At 38.6% G+C, this 18,864-nt stretch overlaps 1 protein-coding gene across 1 annotated transcript in view; it reads right to left on the reverse strand.

Moving 5' to 3' along the window:
* Positions 1 to 175: 175 nt before the first annotated feature.
* The window catches only part of USP32 (ubiquitin specific peptidase 32), a 203,690-nt gene continuing 185,001 nt past the window's right edge, over positions 176 to 18,864 (reverse strand). The window contains exons 27-34 of the mRNA XM_046675933.1: positions 18,046 to 18,230; positions 13,873 to 13,959; positions 12,788 to 12,908; positions 7,558 to 7,749; positions 5,266 to 5,554; positions 3,726 to 4,150; positions 2,927 to 3,019; positions 176 to 2,427 (exon numbers count right to left, since the gene is read on the reverse strand). Of these exons, the coding sequence (XP_046531889.1) occupies positions 2,254 to 2,427; positions 2,927 to 3,019; positions 3,726 to 4,150; positions 5,266 to 5,554; positions 7,558 to 7,749; positions 12,788 to 12,908; positions 13,873 to 13,959; positions 18,046 to 18,230 (1,566 nt within the window). The 3' untranslated portion in view covers positions 176 to 2,253. The remainder of the gene's footprint in view (positions 2,428 to 2,926; positions 3,020 to 3,725; positions 4,151 to 5,265; positions 5,555 to 7,557; positions 7,750 to 12,787; positions 12,909 to 13,872; positions 13,960 to 18,045; positions 18,231 to 18,864) is intronic.

The following is an 18,864-nucleotide window of genomic DNA, read 5'->3' on the forward strand; positions in this document are numbered from 1 at the left end:
GTCCCTGCAGGTATCTTGCTCTACCTTCAACAAAGTCTCCACTCTCTCCGAGATGGAGCATCCACTCTATGAGTCAGGCAGGCATTATTCAAGAAGGAGAATTAAAACAGGATCACGGAGAGAAAGGCTGAAGAATCTGACTGTTTTTGTGTTTACTTGTATAGAGGAAAAACAGCACATAGATGCATCCACAGTATTTAATTTGTTTGGATAATAGTTACAGATAAACAAGTACACTCCATATACAATTACCAATACTTTTTTATACAGTTCATATTTCAGTACATCAACACTATTTTATTTACACTTTATTTATGTACATCAACATCTTTCTAGAGTCAGTGCATTGTCAACAAGTTTTATACACTAATTTACAAGGTGAATGTAGTTAATAGTTAATTTAATAAATTTCCCACTAGTCATGAATTAAAAAAATTAATTACAACCAATATAATAAACACAGATCAATCAACATTAGTAGATTGTGCTACCTGCTTAAATAAAACATCTGTAATGAAATTATTTAAAATCTTCCACTTTTTCATGGGACTTGTCCAGGTAGGAATGGACAGATTTTATATACTGAAAACCATGAAACTATAAAGTCTGCATTTTGTCTGACTTCATCACATTATACCATTTAGGCTACTCCTTCCTACTTGTAATTATAGTCTTCTTCTGAATAGGGTTTCAACTTACACACTTAAGACAACCTTTGCAAATGCTCTGAGAAGAAGTGGATAGTAACCGCCCTCAGATATCAGAACATAAATGCTTAATTACATGGGGACCAACTATCAATGAGGAAGGAAGGTAATGGAATCCGACAATTAATGAGAATCAACTTCCAGGATCCAGATGAATAAAAAAGAGTTAAAAAAAGTGAAATATTTACTTTGAATATATATTTAAAAACAATACAAGAAAAATAAAATGCTGCCTGAAATAAATAACATTTATATTTTTGTTCCAGTCTTGAATTATTGGAGGAAAAAATGAAGTGAGCAAAGAAATATAACTTTTGATGACCAATACTGTGAAATTAAAAAAAAAAAAAAAGACAAACACTAAAATAAGAAAAATAAATGGACATGCAAACAAAACAAAATTTTACTTCCTGAAACCACCAATTTCATTAAAAATACACATTATCAGTGTTTGGGATGTGTTTTGTTTTTAAATTTAATACGAAGGGGGAAAATAACCCATTGAAGTTAATTTACAACCCTTACAGCCATCAAATATGAACAAGTTTTGAAAAGTTCATTTGCATGTATTCTCTTTTTATAAAGTGCAAAACAAAGAAACAAAGAAAAAACAACCACTAATAGTGAAAACCATCTAGCTTTGATGTCACTTTCCCTCTCATAAGCTCTTTGTGCAACATGCGCATGTGAAGATGGTGCAAATATTGGCAACTAATCCACCACATTCAGCAGCGGGGGAATAGAGTTTGAGGACACTTGAAGTATCCTCAAAGTAAGATGCCTCTCATCTGGAGGGCCATTTCAGCTGGATTTCCCAGGATGCTTTTTTTCCTACAGGGTCTCCCAACTAAAGCCCTGGGTAGAAGGCACACAGCTCTTAAGAGATTCTCTCTTTCAGACTGACCACTATACATGGCTCTGCCACCAATGACTGGGTGTGTCTCAAACGCAAAAACAACAAAAACAAAGAGCAAGAAAGACATACAAAGTGGGAAAATGGTTTAAAAAATAAACTGAAAAATCTGTGTCTGTGCCACAAGAATCCTTTGCACACCTTCATGATCTTGCTTTCTCCATCTTGTCAATATAATGGAATAAAACTTCAGGAAAAAGGAGGTAGCATATCATGTCGTCCCCAGACAACACTGTAATTTTTTGTTTTACTTTGACTCCAAGGAAATTCTTAGTATTTTGTTATGGTTATTGATAACTCTATACTCACTACATGTTTGTTCATATCTAGACAAGCACAATTGAGTTCTTATTTGGTCCCAGGTGGCCGGTGCCAAACCCTTTTGTTTACAGGCTAAAGGTGGGTTCTGCCTGAAAGTTCTCTACCAGAGAGCTTGTGTGAGACACTTCCAAACAAAATTATTACTACTGTTATGTTAACTGCTATTTTAATTAGGATTTTTATTTTGTGCTTCAGGGTCACAGGATAAAATAACTACATTTAGCCTGCCTTTCAGCGATGCTTTTGCCAAATGTCAGCTACAGGGAGTTACCTCCCTCACCACCAGCCTGTCTAGCAGCCAGAGTGGTAGCTTTACTGTAACACACAGTACTTTTTGTAATCGGACTCAAAGTCTTCATCCATGCTGCTTGTGTCTGCCATCTTTTTGCCATCGATCTTTGGCAGAAATTGTGCATAGTCTATCCCCTGCTGCTCATAGAAAAGGATGTAGGCAGAGTCGGTGTCAATTTCATCAGGGTGAAGTTCCTGAAGGGGCAAGAAAAGTCTTTAACAAAGAAGTCATCACTAAGCTGGCTCTTATTCCTTGCCAGGGAAGGGGGGACCAATTCGCTTTAACTACCTATTCTGATTACTTTCAATCAGCTTAATATTTTGGCTGCCTCATATCTGCCCCTAAAATAAGCCCCATTATTTTCACTGTTTGTTTTTGGGGAAAATATTCTGACCATAGGCAAGTCAAAAGAATGACCAAAAAAAAAAAAAAGAAAACCCTTCATCAAATTCTAATAGTTCAAAAGACAAGAACTTTTTCTCAGTAACCAATACCCATTTTTTCCCTCACTACTCATGTTTTCATTCTCTACTCTGCATATCATTTTTGTTCCTTTAATACTGAAGGCATCTATATACTGATTCTAGCAGAAATATCTATTTCCTATTCAGGAGAGAGTCCATTATTTCAACAAATGTCCCCCAGATCTGTTGACATTTCTGTCTCTTTTATTCAAATATTGGGGATATTTACCTTACAGCTGCTATCATTGTAACAGTACCACTTGCTGTTTGGGTTTTTGGCATATGTGACGTAATGGCCGCCGCCCAGAATTCCTGAATGGCACTGTAAGACAGGGGAAAGTGGAGGTATGTTAGTAGTTGAAAATCCCTGGCCAGGGCACAGTACTAGGATTCGATTAGGAAAACACTGAACACTTAGGAGATTAAGAAAGAATGTTTTGGAATCATTTATCTTTTTCCAAAAACAAAACAAAAAGCAAAATTCCAAATCTCCAAATTTAACCATTTTATAGTTGTAATTTGCTGTGATTGTTGAGGAAGATGAACCTTGAACTAACATCTGTTGCCAATCTTGCTCTTTTTCTGCTTGAGGAAGATTAGCCCTAAGCTAACATCTTTCACTTAATATGTGGGTCGCTGCCACAGCATGGCTGACAAGTGGTGCAGGTCTGTGCCTAGGATCTGAACCCAAGAACCTGGGCTGCCAAAGCACAGTATGCCAAACTTAACCACTACGCCATGGGGCCAGCCCTTGTAATTATTTTTTAGAAAGTAAAAATTCCTTAGGAACGCACACCTGTGAATGACTTGAACCTGTGACTCCAGTTATAATGATTACATGAGTATTCCCAGCATTACACTGTGAACATTGTGGATTCTACCCAAAAGGCCAAGATATCTACTGCTAACTTTGTCTATCACCAGGCTCGATGCCTAGCAAATAAATAGGCCCTGATAAAATGATGAATGAATGAACAAGCCACTGAAAAATGCAGATCATTCTGAAAACCACACAACAAACCACTTACCGAAATTGCATACAGATTATAAATAGGCTTCACATGAATATCTTCTCTTTGGTCATCAGTGCTGTCTTCTTCACTGTGATTTTCAAGCTGACCATTGCTGTAGCCATTGCTGCATGCCTCATGCTCATAAACGAATCCATTGGCCAAAGCTACTTCATGGTCCTGAGGGGTGACCAGCTCAGGTTGGCTGCCCCCCAGCATGTGCCCTCGGCTCAAGGCATCAACCAGCTCACAAACTTGCCCACTCCCATTCTCTTTGCTGGCATCCAAGTTCTCCTTACTACTCGACAGTTTATTTTTGCTGCCAATCTGGGGTAGCCGGAGCCTCCCTTTGCTCCTCCCTAAAGTCCGTGGGCTGCTGTTAGGGCTGCTGTTTTTGCTGGAGGGACAGCTGGTTCCACTTTTTCTTGATGAAGAAGGTGAACCTGTGAAAGGGAGAGAAGGAAAGATTCACAAATTCAAATGCCACAAGTAAACTGGCCACCAAATGCTAACTTTTAAGCCAACTTCACAAGTGCACACAAAAAGGTAAAGATGGGCATCCTAACTAGCTACTCTTCAGTTCCTATTATGAAGCCAGTAAGTTACATTCTTGTCTTCCTCAGTCAATGCCAAGCCTCTAAAGGCAGCAATGTCCTGAAATTGTAAAGTACCATTAGAAAATAGCAGAAAGGTGATTTTGGTCAGATCCACTTTAAAACAATGTTATTAGACTAAGGAGTTTTACAAATACATATTTTCCTCTGTAAAATTATATTAAAACAATAAGATTATCGATTATTAAGCAGTTACCATTGCTAGGCATGGTACTGGGAACTCTCTATTATTTCTACGTCTCACAACTCCTATAATGTAGTGGGTCTTAAAACTTTTTGGTCATAGCCTCCCTACCTTCTTATATACTCTTAAAAATTGCTGAGGACATCTAGAACTTTTGTATGTGTGGGTTATATCTCTTAGTTTTTATCACGTTAGAAATTAAAACTGAGGAATTTAAAAAATACAATATGCAAGCATTATTTCACTGACAATATCATCATGTGTCATGCTGGCTCTGCCTCCATTGCACACTTGTGAGAGAATGCCAGTGAAAAGGCAAATGCTGTCTGAGTATTTTTATGAAAATAGTTCTAATCCTCCAAGCCCTCTCAAAAGGTCTCAGGGACCCTCTAGGGCTTCCCAGACCATACTTTGAAAACCTCTGCTGTAAGGGAAGAAGGATGACAACTTGCATTCATGTTCAGTTTATGTGAGGCATTATGCAAAGTGCTTCACTCCTGATGTATCAAATCCTCACACTCTGTGAGCCTGGTATTATCTCCATTTTACAAATGAGAAAATAGATCTAGGGAGGGTGTATTTCTTGTTAAGTCATGTAGCTCTAATCTAGATAGGTCTGATTCCAGATAGGTTCCTTCCACCTCACCAAGCTGTTGCTCCAGAGTGGAAGACAGAGGGAAATATACAGCCTACAGGGGTCCCAGTAAAGCCCCACGCAGGGTGACGTCTGGGCTCCATGAGGTTCCCCAGGCCTCCTCACCTTTCGGGCTACTGATGATGTTTGCACTAAGTGAGGACGGGCTCTTGCTCATGAGCACATCCTCTTCCCCAGCTGAGTTCTGGGCATCCACTTTCTTCACCTCTCCTGCCGGAACCTTGGGCTCAGAAAGGTCGTCCCCCTGGGGTGTGAGTGGTTTACGCTGGCAGAGAGCCGGGTCTCTTGGTACCAAAAAAGCACTAGGGTCAAAACTTTCACGAGGAAATTTAACAATTTTCTGTGATTTTATCCATCGACCATTTACAAATTGAAATCGTTTAAGGTGAATAATCTGGAGAAGAAAAGGTAGAAAATGCAGTAAAGGGTTCTGAAGGTACAAAATTTACAGTAAAAAAATCCAAGTCTAATACATGTGAATGTTCAAGAATATATAACAGAACATTTTTTTCCAAAAAGAATATATTTTACCACGTAACACAGTTATCAGTGGGGCTACTGCCCTTTACATATGTAGCTAACATGGTAATCTCCTTAATTTCATAGCCTGTGTGTATCCGAAACTCTCTTCCAAATTTCTTCAACATCCTACGAGCCTATATTTCCACATCCTCTGTTTTCTGGGTTCATGACCTACACTGACCTCTACCTATTTCCAATATCATAGAAAATCCATTCACAAACACACTCATAAGGATAGGAGACTACACTGAATACTTTGAAGAAAAATGGAAGAGTTTTTTATAGAGGACACTTACCTAACCTCCAATAGGAGGTCTCTCCTTTCTTACCATCTCTTTTGACTGCTATCAGGGAATTTCACTGTCCTGAAGAGCATAAGAATCTCCCTTCTCTTTTTTGGCTTCTCTTTTCCTTTTTAAGAGCAACGAATTCCTCTAGTATTGTACAGTGTTATTATGCTTTTTAGGGCAGGCACAGATCTTCGGTTGCTACCTCTACCCTAAATGCTTAACGATTCGCTGTCTATATAAAGAGAATCCCTTTCTAAGGGGCATGCTGGTGTATGGATCTAATAAAAACCCATCAAGCTCTCAACACAATATTTATTCTTTATTATTCTTTAAAGACCTCAGAAACATAGCTTTTATAAACGTCTTTACTCCATGACATGTTTTATGTGATGGTTATATGAGTATATATATAATTGTCGAAACTCATCAAATTAGACATTCAAAATCTAGGCATTTAATTCCACAGTAATTATACCTCAATTAAAAAAAAACTTTACCCCTTCCCACCTACCTGCCCCTGCCCTCTTCTTCCCTTCCCTCAGTTCCCATCCCTGGAGTTAGCTAGTCAATGTTATTAATTTCTTGTGCCTTCTTCCCTGGGAAGTTGTTTTAGTCTAACGAAAGAAAAATCTACATTCACAGTCTTACAGAGTAGTAGGAAGAAGACATGAATACAAAAATACATACACGGCCTGGTTAAAATATACCAGTGGCTTATAGTTACATTTGATATGATACTTCCACCCTTAAGGAAAAAGCTTTCTTTTTTAAAAAGATTTTAATATTTTTTTTTGCTTTTTCTCCACAAAGCCCCCCCGGTACATAGTTGTGTATTTTTAGTTGTGGGTCCTTCTAGTTGTGGCATGTGGGATGCCACCTCAGCATGGCCTGATGAGCGGTGCCATGTCTGTGCCCAGGATCTGAACTGGCAAAACCCTGGGGCTGCGGAAGCGGAGTGCGTGAACTTAACCACTCAGCCACGGGGCTGCCCCCCCCCCCCAAAAAGCTTTCTTAAATGAATAGGAAGATTTGTCACTTCAAACTCTCCTGACAAGCAACAGGAGAGTCTCCTAATCCATGAAGAGAAGGCAGAGGTAAAGCAGATCTAAAAGAACACATGAGCCCCACTGCACTTGTGTACACAAACTTGACTCAGCAGTGTGCTGTGACCATGTGACCAAGCAGAGTGGGACTGGAGGTTCCAGGCTCAGCTGCTCTTCTACAGTCCACTAAGCATGAACCTAAAGCTTCCTCTCTCCCTACAGCCAGCAGTATCTGCACCCTCTTCTGAGGTTCAAATTCACCGGACTGTACCACTTGTGGCACTTCTGACATATTGTGACAAATTGCAGTAATTGGTCTATATGACTTCTCTCTCCTAGGCTGTATGCTCTTCAGGAGCAGGAAGTAGCAAATATCTGTAGAACAATTAACCTCTGTGTGCAACATAAAAACCTTGCAAAGTGTTTTAAACACTGTTGCACAGTGGGTCTTATTCTCACAAAAAACAAAAACTCCTATTTGTTCATGGCTTCTTTCCTTTATGATAGACTCTTGCTTTCTCAGAGGCAGGGCTGTAACCTACCAGGACCGGGGGAAGCCTCCAGAGATCCAGCTTCTTGGTTGCCAAGCAGTGGGTCTTACACTTGGAGCAGTAGTACATTTCATTTTCCCCTAGCTCCTCCTCACTGGTGAAAGCACGGAGACAGCTGTCCAGGTTGATGGGCTCAGCTTGTGCTCGCCGACTCTGTTCCACACTCTCGTGCTCATCTACAACCTGCAGGTGGAGAGAACAGGAGGGATGGGGGAAGGAGTGGAAGTGAGGGAGAGAGGGAGTTTAAAATGGTCACTTGGCTATGCATCATCCTCTAGGTGACTCACCCTCATTTTTATTCTACATAAAGAAAAAGAAAATACAACCCAAATTAGAGTCTGAGCAAATACAGCATCTGTACGTTTAGTCACAAATATCACATCAATAGCATCCTGGATCAAATTTCTATTTACATGACCACAGCTTTTCTTGAAAGATTTCTGAATGCTTCAAAGTGGCAAAAACAAAAACAAACAAGGAACTGCTTATTTTATAATTTTGAAATCCTAAAACAGCTTACATATGATGAGCTGGCCCTCAAGCCAGGGGTATTGATATTAGGCCATTTATTTTTTAACCAGAAAGACAGAATGTTATTAGTATGCTGCAAGCTTTATAGAGACTAGGAGAAATAATATCACGGAACAGATACCAGACCTGGATTAAGTAAGACAGGAGATAGAAAAGTTCACCATGAGAAGACAACATACCAGTGTTAAATCCCACAGGGCACACCTCATTTGCATATTGATATCATGTAACATAGAACTATCAGAATCTCATGTGTATCACTGCCTCTTGCCTCATTGGGCCCTTTTTTTGGGGAGGAAGATTAGCCCTGAGCTAACATCTGCTGCCAATCCTCCTCTTTTTGCTGAGGAAGACTGGCCCTGAGCTAACGTCCGTGTCCATCTTCTTCTACTTTCTATGTGGGATGCCTACCACACATGGCTTGCCAAGCAGTGCCATGTCCGCACCTGGGAACTGAACCAGGAAACCCTGGGCCACCAAATCAGAATGTGCAAACTTAACCGATATGCCACCGGGCCGGCCCCTTGTGGGGCCCTTTTATGTGAGATGGAAATAAAAGAAACAGCAGGCTCAAAAGAGTGTGATTTTGTTGAGAAGGTCTCCACTACCTGCCCAAACCTCTGTGGTCCTGTTAACCAGCATGCTAGGCTTTGGAGCAAGAAAGTGGTAAGTATAGGAAAGGAGAGAGAGGAAAGGGGAGTAGTTGTGTAAGGATGTGTGTTGGAGGTTGTGTAGGATCAGGAGGAGGGAGAGAAGCAGAGACCTAGAAGGCAACAGAACAGGAAGAATCTTTCCCTCTCCAATTCTTGGCTGTCACTTAATAATCAATCAAGAATCATGGTGGTTGAGGCATAGTATCAGGACTATGAATGCTACCATGAGGCTTCACATAGGGATCTTTTCATTCCAAGGTGGAGCCTGGACTGCAAGTCCAACAATCAATTCCTCTCTTTCTGGCAAAGGTCACACACATGTCCATCACCTGACTTATTACTCCTCCCTTCCAGAGGTGAATTGGTTCTCTTTGCTTGAGGCAATTTCCTGAAATCATGATGGGAACACTGGGCTGCCTAGATTACAAATGGGCACAGCTCAGGACATTCAGTTTAGAATAGGTTTTCAGGTACGACTTTTTCCCTACATGAGAGGATGGCTGAGTCACATGCTATCAAATGCTTCCATAAATTGCCAAGGATGAAGTTGATCATGAAATTCAGGGTTTTATTTTATTTATTTTTCTTCTCCCCAAAGCCCCCCAGTACACAGTTGTATATTCTAGTTGTGAGTGTCCCTGGTTGTGCTATGTGGGACGCCGCCTCAAAATGGCCTGACGAATGGTGCCACGTCCGCGCCCAGGATCCGAACCCTGGGCCGCTGAAGCGCAGCACATGAACTTAACAACTCTGCTATGGGGCTGGCCCCAAAATTCAGGGTTTTAACATTGCATCATCATCCATTTCTAAAGAACTCATTTAAAATAGGGAACTTAGAGGAAAACTCTTCTTTTCAGAAAGCGAAACCTGGCTTGACCTTGGGTCACTGACTACTTTGCTGATACTCTTATCATCCTGAGAGCTGGTTATCCAAGGGAAAAACCGACATGCTTCAAAAAGAAACATACTGTATTATGGTTGTTGGAGTCAGAGTAGAAAAGGAGGTGTACAAATACAGTAATGTCTTCTTTCTCACAGTCAGTTAAACATTATCTTTATTATGTTTCCCAAAGATACTTTATGGCCAACCACAAATTACAGTAAGCTAGTAAAGAATGTTGCTTTTTATTGACTATATTTTCTATGGAACATACAGGCTATAGAGTTAGAGGGAAACTGGGAGGAGGGAAGACTGATAAAAAAAATATTTGTGGACTGACAATAATTTTTATATATCAACAAAATTTCCCTAAATGACAAAGATTCCCTTTACCTCTTGGGATCCATTCCCAGATCCTCTACTATTAATAGTCTCAATTACTTATTGGCATCCTCTTCCTTTTTTTCTAAGATGCTTGAAAGCTCATCCTTAAAACAAAACATAAGGAATGAAGTAATAGCTTTCACACATTATAAGAGTATTAGAAAAAGAGGGAGATCTAAGAAGTTATCTAGTTTAATCTTCTATTGAGGAATATGAGGTCCAAACAGGAAAAATAAAAAGAATAAAAATAACTGCCTATTTTTTTTCTGCTCACCAAATAAAATATTCATGTAGAAATTTTGGAAAGCAGAGAAAAATGTATAAAGGCAGGGATCCTTTTATATTCTTAATACAAAGGCAAACACTGTCAAAACATGAGCAGATTTTCTTCTGTCCTTTTCCTAAATAGTATTTTTTTATAGTGAAGAGATTTTTCAGGACATAAAATTTTATATTTTGCTTTTTAAAAAAACAACCTGGGGCCGGCCTGGTGGCACAGCGGTTAAGTTCGCATGTTCTGCTTCTTGGTGGCCCGGGGTACACAGGTTCGGATCCCAGGTGGGGACATGGCACTGCTTGGCAAAAGCCATGCTGTGGTAGACGTCCCATGTATAAAGTAGAGGAAGATGGGCATGGATGTTAGCGCAGGGCCAGTCTTCCTCAGCAAAAAGAGGAAGATCAACAGTAGTGAGCTCAGGCTAACCTTCCTCAAAAAAAAAAAAATTAAAATAAAAAATAATAAAAAATTAAAAAAACAACCTGATATCACAAGTATCTTCTCATATACGTCATAAAAACTCCTTGTAACCGTCATTTTCAATGACTGCATAATATTTTACTCAACTAACGTATCACGTTTTAGTTAACCATTCCTCTAAGGTGGGACAAATATAAGTTGTTTCTAATTGTTTACTATTCTAAAAAATGCCATGATGAAGATTTGTCAGCAAATTACAGATTATTTCCCTAGGATCAATTCCTAGAAGGGAAAATCACTGGAATAAAAAACATAAAACGTGGGCAATAATCTCAATTTTGAACCAAGGTATCTCCTTTTGTTTACGTGATTCTCTAAGCACATGCAAAAACCACATGTAGGAAGAAATTAAGTCATGTGGCCCCACTCCCCAGCAAGGCAGGATATCTCAATAACAACTTGGTTTCCATAGTGCTCTAAGAGCATCTCTAAAAGTGGAAATGGGATGAGATTTAACAGGTCACGTAGACTTTTCTTCCTAGAAGCAGGATGTCCTCCAGAGCTTTTCAGATTGCACACTGGGTTTGTTAAAAAGGGAAAGAGATTTAGAGAGCCAAATAATTTCTCATTTTTGACAGGAGTGTCTTATCACAATAACGTCTTGTCAGATCTTGTGCTAACAAAGATTTAGGAATCCTTTTATCAATAGCTAAAATGTTCCCTCCTCAAACAAAGCATGGCTGAGGTTACTGAATTACCTTGCTAAGTGAGCATGATATGATAGAACATCAACTTCTCTTCAGCTTCCTTTAGCCCAATAATCTTTCATTTGGCCAGTATCCACAAATTACACTCATCCTTGGCTAGTGAGAGCTGCCAGGAGCCTCAGACTGTGTGGGGGCATATCTAGGGATCCAAATAAGGAACTAGGTCTGGAAGTGGTAGTTTCCCTACTCACTCCTCAATAGCACAAAAAGACAGAAAAGTCAATGTTCATTACTAACTTATTTAAAGGGTATACTTGGAGGAATAGTGAAGGAAATTTCCATCGACAGCCATATAAACGCAAGAGCCACTACAATTTTTCATGTGACTAAAAAAACTCTTTTGATTCTGTTGCTTTTGCCTCTCCATCAGATTCTTCCTATCTCTACCGACAAGCTGTCTAATCAATCTACCCTTCAAACAATATTTAGCAAAAATTTTTAGGTATGGAGTTCATATTCTTTTTGAAGTAAAGTTTTCAAAATTTCAAAATTGCTCTGGCCAGAGAGTGGCAGTAGAGAAATGCTAAGGGTGAAGAACAGTCACTGAGATGCACTCTTAGGTGCCCAGTCTCAAAACATTCAATCCTTTCTCTAATTTTTCTGATCACTATGCCCATTAAAGCCAGCAGCTATAGCTCTGGGATGCATCTGAGCTAAGTAACTGTGGTTATCAAATGCTGCAGCTTCAGTAATAATTAATAAGCAGACAGAGAGATATGTACTGCTTGGTATGTCATGGCCAGAGAATATATTTCTTAATTACACACAGAGTTTTGTTACAAGATTTACTTATTATTAGTATTTTTGAAATTTAATGCCCCAATACAGTTAACTCTAATACTGGGTAAACTCACATTCACGTAATCATGTCACTATATTAAGTGCCATAGAGAATGCCAATGAATGTTTGTCTGGTTCTATTTAAATTGTCTCAAATACAGGGTCGGCCTGGTAGCGCAGCGGTTAAGTGTACACGTTCTGCTTTGGCAGCCTGGGATTCACTGGTTGGGATCCCGGGTGTGGACATGGCACTGCTTGGCAAGCCATGCCGTGGTAGGCGTCCCACATAGAAAGTAGAGGAAGATGGGCACGGATGTTAGCTCAGGGCCAGTCTTCCTCAGCAAAAAGAGGAGGACTGGCAGCAGACGTTAGCTGAGGGCTAATCTTCCTCAAAAAAAAAAAAAAAAAAGAAAAAGAAAAAGAAAAGAAAAGAAAAAAACTGTCTCAAACCTAAATGGCATGATATAATTAAACTGGGAAAAACTTTATATATAAAAGGCATCATCTTATGGTGGCCCTGAATACTTACCCTTTCCTGTGATGTTTGATAGCGGAGGTGAAGGGCTGTGGGGTCCCAATCCACAGCAATATAGGCATTTCCAATGAAAGCTCTGTCTTCTCCACAATCAATTTTACACCCTCTGCAAAATCTAAAGGGGGGAAAAAAAAGGGGGGCGGAAGAAATAATTATGAAGGTATCCAAATTTTCTTTATCTGAAATATTCTCCCTTTCTTCTTGGCGACTTTCTTTCTTGGGCTTCACAATTTGTCATGGGCTTCTAACTTTAGACTGCTAAATGCATGAACAGATAATAATAATTATTAGTATTTCAGGGCATCGTGCTTATCACTTCTCAAGTTTTGATTCTTCAAAGCACTTGATAATCATTTGTTAATCCACATCAATATGTGAACTTTATAGCAAATAAATAATATTGGAATTGGATATTCGAGAAAATACACTTCTAAAGAAATCTAAATCCAGTTATTTAATGCTCTGAGGTAGGACAATTTATCTGGTATAACAACACCTACTTCCTTGTTTATAAAATGACACATTAAATAACTGTATATAAAAATTTTTTCGGGGGGGAAGCATGACAAAGTCATGGTTCCAACTCTACTTTAAACTCAGTTATATAAGTTTATTACAGTTCTCTGAAGGCTGACTTCAGCACTCAGGCATTTTCCAAGCTGGAACAGTACTGACCAATCAATCTCCATAACTCTTTATAAAAACCAAAAACAGATTTCTGGAAAGGTATGGCAAGTAGACTATGTTCTACTGGGCTCAGAATTGCTAAACTGATTTATATTTAAGGAGCAGAACTAGGTCTGGAATTGGTACTTTCCTCACTACCAATAGAATAATAAATGTTGATCATAAACTATGAATTTGATGAGGACCACAGAGTTCATAAAACCAGTTAAGTCTCAAGAGCAAAATTTAGTTATGGATCTCACCAAGGAAGAGATAAATGAACAATTTCTAAGTTTATTTCAAGCTTTTCATTATTTACTATTATTTCTAAAAACTGGAAACCTTATGAAAAAGGTATAACATCTGAAGCTGCAATTCTACTAAAATGTTTCTTTTGCGGAAGGTCACTTTACCTATACCATGGGCACCAAGCACAGGAGTTCCCATCTTTCTGCACAACTCGTAGAGTGAATGGATATTGATAGCCCATACTGTCATCACTGAAACAGAACATAAACCAAAGAGTATAAGAAACATTTCTGATTTGAGATCTCAACTCCTTTTCATCTTCTCTTCAAGTTACCCTAGAAAGGGACATCTGTCATAGCATTATGCTCACGTTGACAGCTCATTGCTGCTTATCCTAACCCATTAGCTGCAGCCCTGTACCAATCACACTCAGCATCCATGCTGTATCCCTGCTTACAGAAGGGCAGACATACTAGACTGCCAGATGTCTCTAAGACAGACCATGTGGTCCACGCAAATTTTATAAGATAAGCCAATCATGAGATCAAACACCAATTATCCTTCAGCCTTAATTCTATCAGAAGGCTTAATTCACATTAAACTAAAATAAAAATTAGACCTTTCCATGGCAAGAACATTGACACAGTACAGAAGGCTGAAAAGTCATAATGGTTTTTGGAGTAGCTGACTAACTGTATATTTAGAAGTTCCCTTTAATCAGAATCCCTGATGTGGCACATGCTAGGTAAGCCCTTTCCCCTGCTGTAACTACTCAATGCTATAAGCTATATAACATTTTTAGAGTAACGCCTTTTGACTGCAAGATAGCCTTGAGAGTTTTCCAACTTAAAAAAAAATTTATTCATCCTTGCACCCTTGCAAGGAATATAATGTAAGAGCAGTACACTTTACGGCTCATTTGGCAATTGGTAGTGGCTATTACATGGCTTTTGAAGGTAATGAAACCATAGTAAGGGCAAAAGTGAGTATTGTACCATGTCTGTCACAGGAGTTCCCATCTTTCTGTATGACTCGTTGAGTGAATGATTATTGATATCCCATGCTGTCCACTATTATGTCCAAATCAGGTCAAGAGTAAATGGGGAATCAAAAGAAAGATAAAAGGGCAAAATGACCAGGCAGCACTCTGGCAGGGAACTGTGCAGCCTCTCTCGTCTGAACACTTTCTTTACTGTTTTGCTCTAACTGAAGCCTGGCTTTCCTGAGGACTCTGCTTCCTCTACAGCCTATTAACTGCTGTCTTTTCTCATATATCCCAGAACCTGCAGGTGATATGGGTCTCCTCCTCACTCTTCTTTGCCCCTTCTAGATGATTTCTCCTTCTTTACCCTTCTAAAAAATTCTGGTTTCTTTGTACTATGTGCTATTGAATTATACCACCTGCTATTCCTCTTTGGTAGGCACATCTCTTCTTTAGTCACCAAAGATTTTAGCACTCAGTTCACTGTCTTTCTCTCCGTTATTTCTCCTGTTATTACTCTTGGTGATTTCAATATCAATGTAACTTAGCCAGCAACATCTAGGCCTTCTCTCTTCCAACAATAATTTTCTCCATCCTATATGATCTTCTCACTCCAATGGTTATATTCTAGACCTTGTCAATTGGTAGTGGCTATTACACGGCTGCTGAATGTAATGAAAACAATAATAAAGACTTTACTATCTCCAAAAATCTCAGTTCAAAATATCTTAGTTTGCAACAACGATCTCCTGACTTGTTGAATCACTTATTCAAGTATCACTACTCTTTTGACCCAAGAGAAACCCCTAATCACTGCCCTCAAAGCCTAACTTTCCTCCTCATCCACTGTCCCTCAAGATAATCACCTTTCGTAGAGATCCTCAGTTGCAGGAATTTGTCCATTTAATCTAAATTTTCAAATTTATTGACATAAACATCCACAAAAGTAGAGAACTGTACAATGAATCCTCATGTATTCCATCACCCAACTGCAATAATCATCAACTCTTATTTCAACTATACCCTTATCTAGCCCCACTAGATTCTTTGACTCCGTTTTTTTAAATTCTGGTAAAATATATATAAAATTTATCATTTAACCATATTTAAGTGTACGATTCAGTGGCATTAAGTACATTCACAATGTTGTACAACCATCACCACTGTCCATCTCCAGAACTTTTTCAGCTTCCCAAACAGAGATTCTGTATCCATTAAGCAATAATAACTCCCTCTCTCCCCTACCCCCAGACCCTGGTAACCTCTAAACTATTTTCTGCCTGTGAATTTGCCTTTTTGAGATACCTCATAAAAGTGGAATCATTCTTCTTTTGAATCTGGTTTATTTCACTTAGCCTAAGGTTTTCAAGGTTCATCTACGTTGTAGTATATATCAGAACTTCATTCCTTTATATGGCTAAATAATACTACATTGTATGTATATACCACATTTTGTTTATCCATTCATCTGGACGTTTAAGTTGTTTCTACCTCTTAGCTAGTGTGACTCACTAGAGTCTTCTGAAGGAAATCAGAGGCATTTTACCATTTTCATCCATAAATATTTCAGTGTGTTATCTGTAGAAGATAAGCTCTTATCTTTTTAATGTCTGTAGGACCATTATCTCTTTAACTTACTCCAACCTCTATGCCTTCATCTACACCACTCCACTAAAACAGCTTTTGCAAAGGTCACCAAGGACTGCTATTTTTATCAAATCCAGCAGCTAATTCCCAGTCCTCTTTTTTTTTTTTAAAGATTTTATTTTTCCTTCTTCTCCCCAAAGCCCCTAGTACATGGTTGTATATATTTTAGTTGTGGGTCCTTCTAGTTGTGGCACGACGGACACTGCCTCAGCACGGCCTGATGAGTGGTGCTAGGTCCGCGCCCAGGATTCGAAACCGGTGAAACCCTGGGCTGCTGAAGCAGAGCACGCGAACTTAACCTCTTGGCCACAGGGCTGGCCTCTCAGTCCTCTTCTCACTCACTCTCTCTGTAGCATTTGAAACTGATCAATCTTCTTTCAAACACTTCCTTCAGTTAACTTCTGGGACACTACTCACTCCTGCTTTTCTTCTTATATCACTGGCTGCTCCTTCTCAATCTCCTTTCTTGCCTCTTTCTCCTCTTTTCAATCTCTAAATGTTGAAATGCATCAGGAATTAGATCTTGGGCAACTTCTCTAACTTTTACTCTCTAAATGATATCATCTGGTCTCAGGACTTTAAATACTATTTGTTGATGACATTTATATCTCCAACAAAGACACTTAAATCCATTTCCCATTTGAAAATATAACACACATCTTCAATTTAACTTGATTCCTGTTGCTTCTGGTCAAAACCTGCTCCTTCTCCTGTTTTCCTCACGTCATTAAATGGAATGAGGAAACCATTTATAAGGTTTCATAACCATAAACCATTCATAAATAACTGCTCAGGCTGAAAACCTAGCTTGGGCTCCTCTTTCCCTCATACTCAATATCCAGTTCATTAGCAAGCCCTCATCTAGAAGCACTTTTAATTCAATTTTTAATCTTGCCCTACAGTCATTTTTACTAAATACAACATTCATCAATTAAATTGTTTATCTATTATTTACAGTTTTCCTTTAAGATTTACCTTAAGCCTTATCCTAATCATCAAAAGACTCCATACCATAACAAATAACCTATCAGCAAAGAGAACTTCTTTACTCAGTTAACACAGAAACAGAACTCTTACTTGCACCATGATAGCAAGAAAATGTTCTGCAGTTCAACTGAAATATAAATGAAGTGCAAAATCCTAACAACTGTGAGAAATACATTTACTAATCCAATATATCAGTGATAGGAGGAATGGAAAGAAAACAGAAGATGTTTATTTTCTTTACCTGGATTTATGAAATTATCCTATTTTGTTAAAAATGACATGGTATGGAAACAATCCAACTGAATCATTAGTTATGGCATGAGACTTTTCTCAGAGTTCATGTATAGATATGCACACTAATGCTCCCATTCTGAATTTCAGAGATGACACAAACTTCCTGATGAATTCATACCCTCTATTTTTGTAATAACAGAGGTCAAGGATATTACCTGAAGCATTTAAAGCATTAGCAGTAAGGATTTAGGCAAGAGATTAGAGAATGAAAGGACTATTAGACACTAGAGCTTCTAGGTGATGAAAAGAAGTTATAGTCTCTCCTACTCAAAAGATTAAACCAAATGGTTGAATGTTCTCTGGATAGTTCTTCAAAGAGTGATTAAGCTGACATGGAATGGGTCTTATAAATCACACAGAATTCATACAAATTCTTCTTCTTCTAGAGTTTGGAAACCACAGGTCTAGGCTAATCCCCTAAACTCACCAATCCTGAGCATGGTTACTAGCTTCCTGAGGTGGAAGTGGGCTGGCTAATCGAGATACTTGAATCCAAACCGCATCATATAGGTCTTTCTTCCGGGTATGCACGGTACATGGAACAATCAGTGGCATTCCAAAGAGGCTGGGGCGATTCTTCTGAGATGACAGGAAATACAGTTCTGTCCTCATCTGTATGTACAAAGAGAAGAGAAAGCTGAGAAGACAGGCCTCTGATTCTTCTCTTTTGTTCTTCTACAACTGCCAATAAGAGGCATCTACTATTTTCAAATTAGTCACTACCACTCTTCTCTTTATTTAAAGAACCATCTTTATTAATATGAAGAGAATGGCTATTGAAAGTGAAGTCACTGAAAGGCTGAGGTAACTGCCAATTTCAGAGTTGCTGTCTATCTGTCAAACTTGGATTTTCAGCATTTAATGTTTTCAAATTAGTTTTTTCTTATAAACATTTCTCACACACACTGAATCATATGTAAAAACTAGTAATAGTTTCACAGTTCAAGGCTTTTAAGCAATTAAAACCCCTTTTCTAGAAAGTATGCCAGTAAACCAAAAGTCCCTCAAAATGCAATTCTCTAAGAATAAGTTGTTGATAGCTATTGTTAGAGCAGCAATTTCCAAATGTTCGGAGACTTGTGAAATCCAGTCATTTAATTTTCTAACAACTTATCAATCTTCCTAAAAGAAAGTGAGTGACTTTAGTTTTTAAAATTTTTAAAATACATGATAGATAGAATAAAAGGTGAAGTTTAAAAATATTTGCTTTGAGTATGTTAAGAAGATTTTTATGATATTCCTTAAT

The sequence above is a fragment of the Equus quagga genome, chromosome 11, assembly GCF_021613505.1.
Source record: "Equus quagga isolate Etosha38 chromosome 11, UCLA_HA_Equagga_1.0, whole genome shotgun sequence".
Lineage (NCBI taxonomy): Eukaryota > Metazoa > Chordata > Mammalia > Perissodactyla > Equidae > Equus > Equus quagga.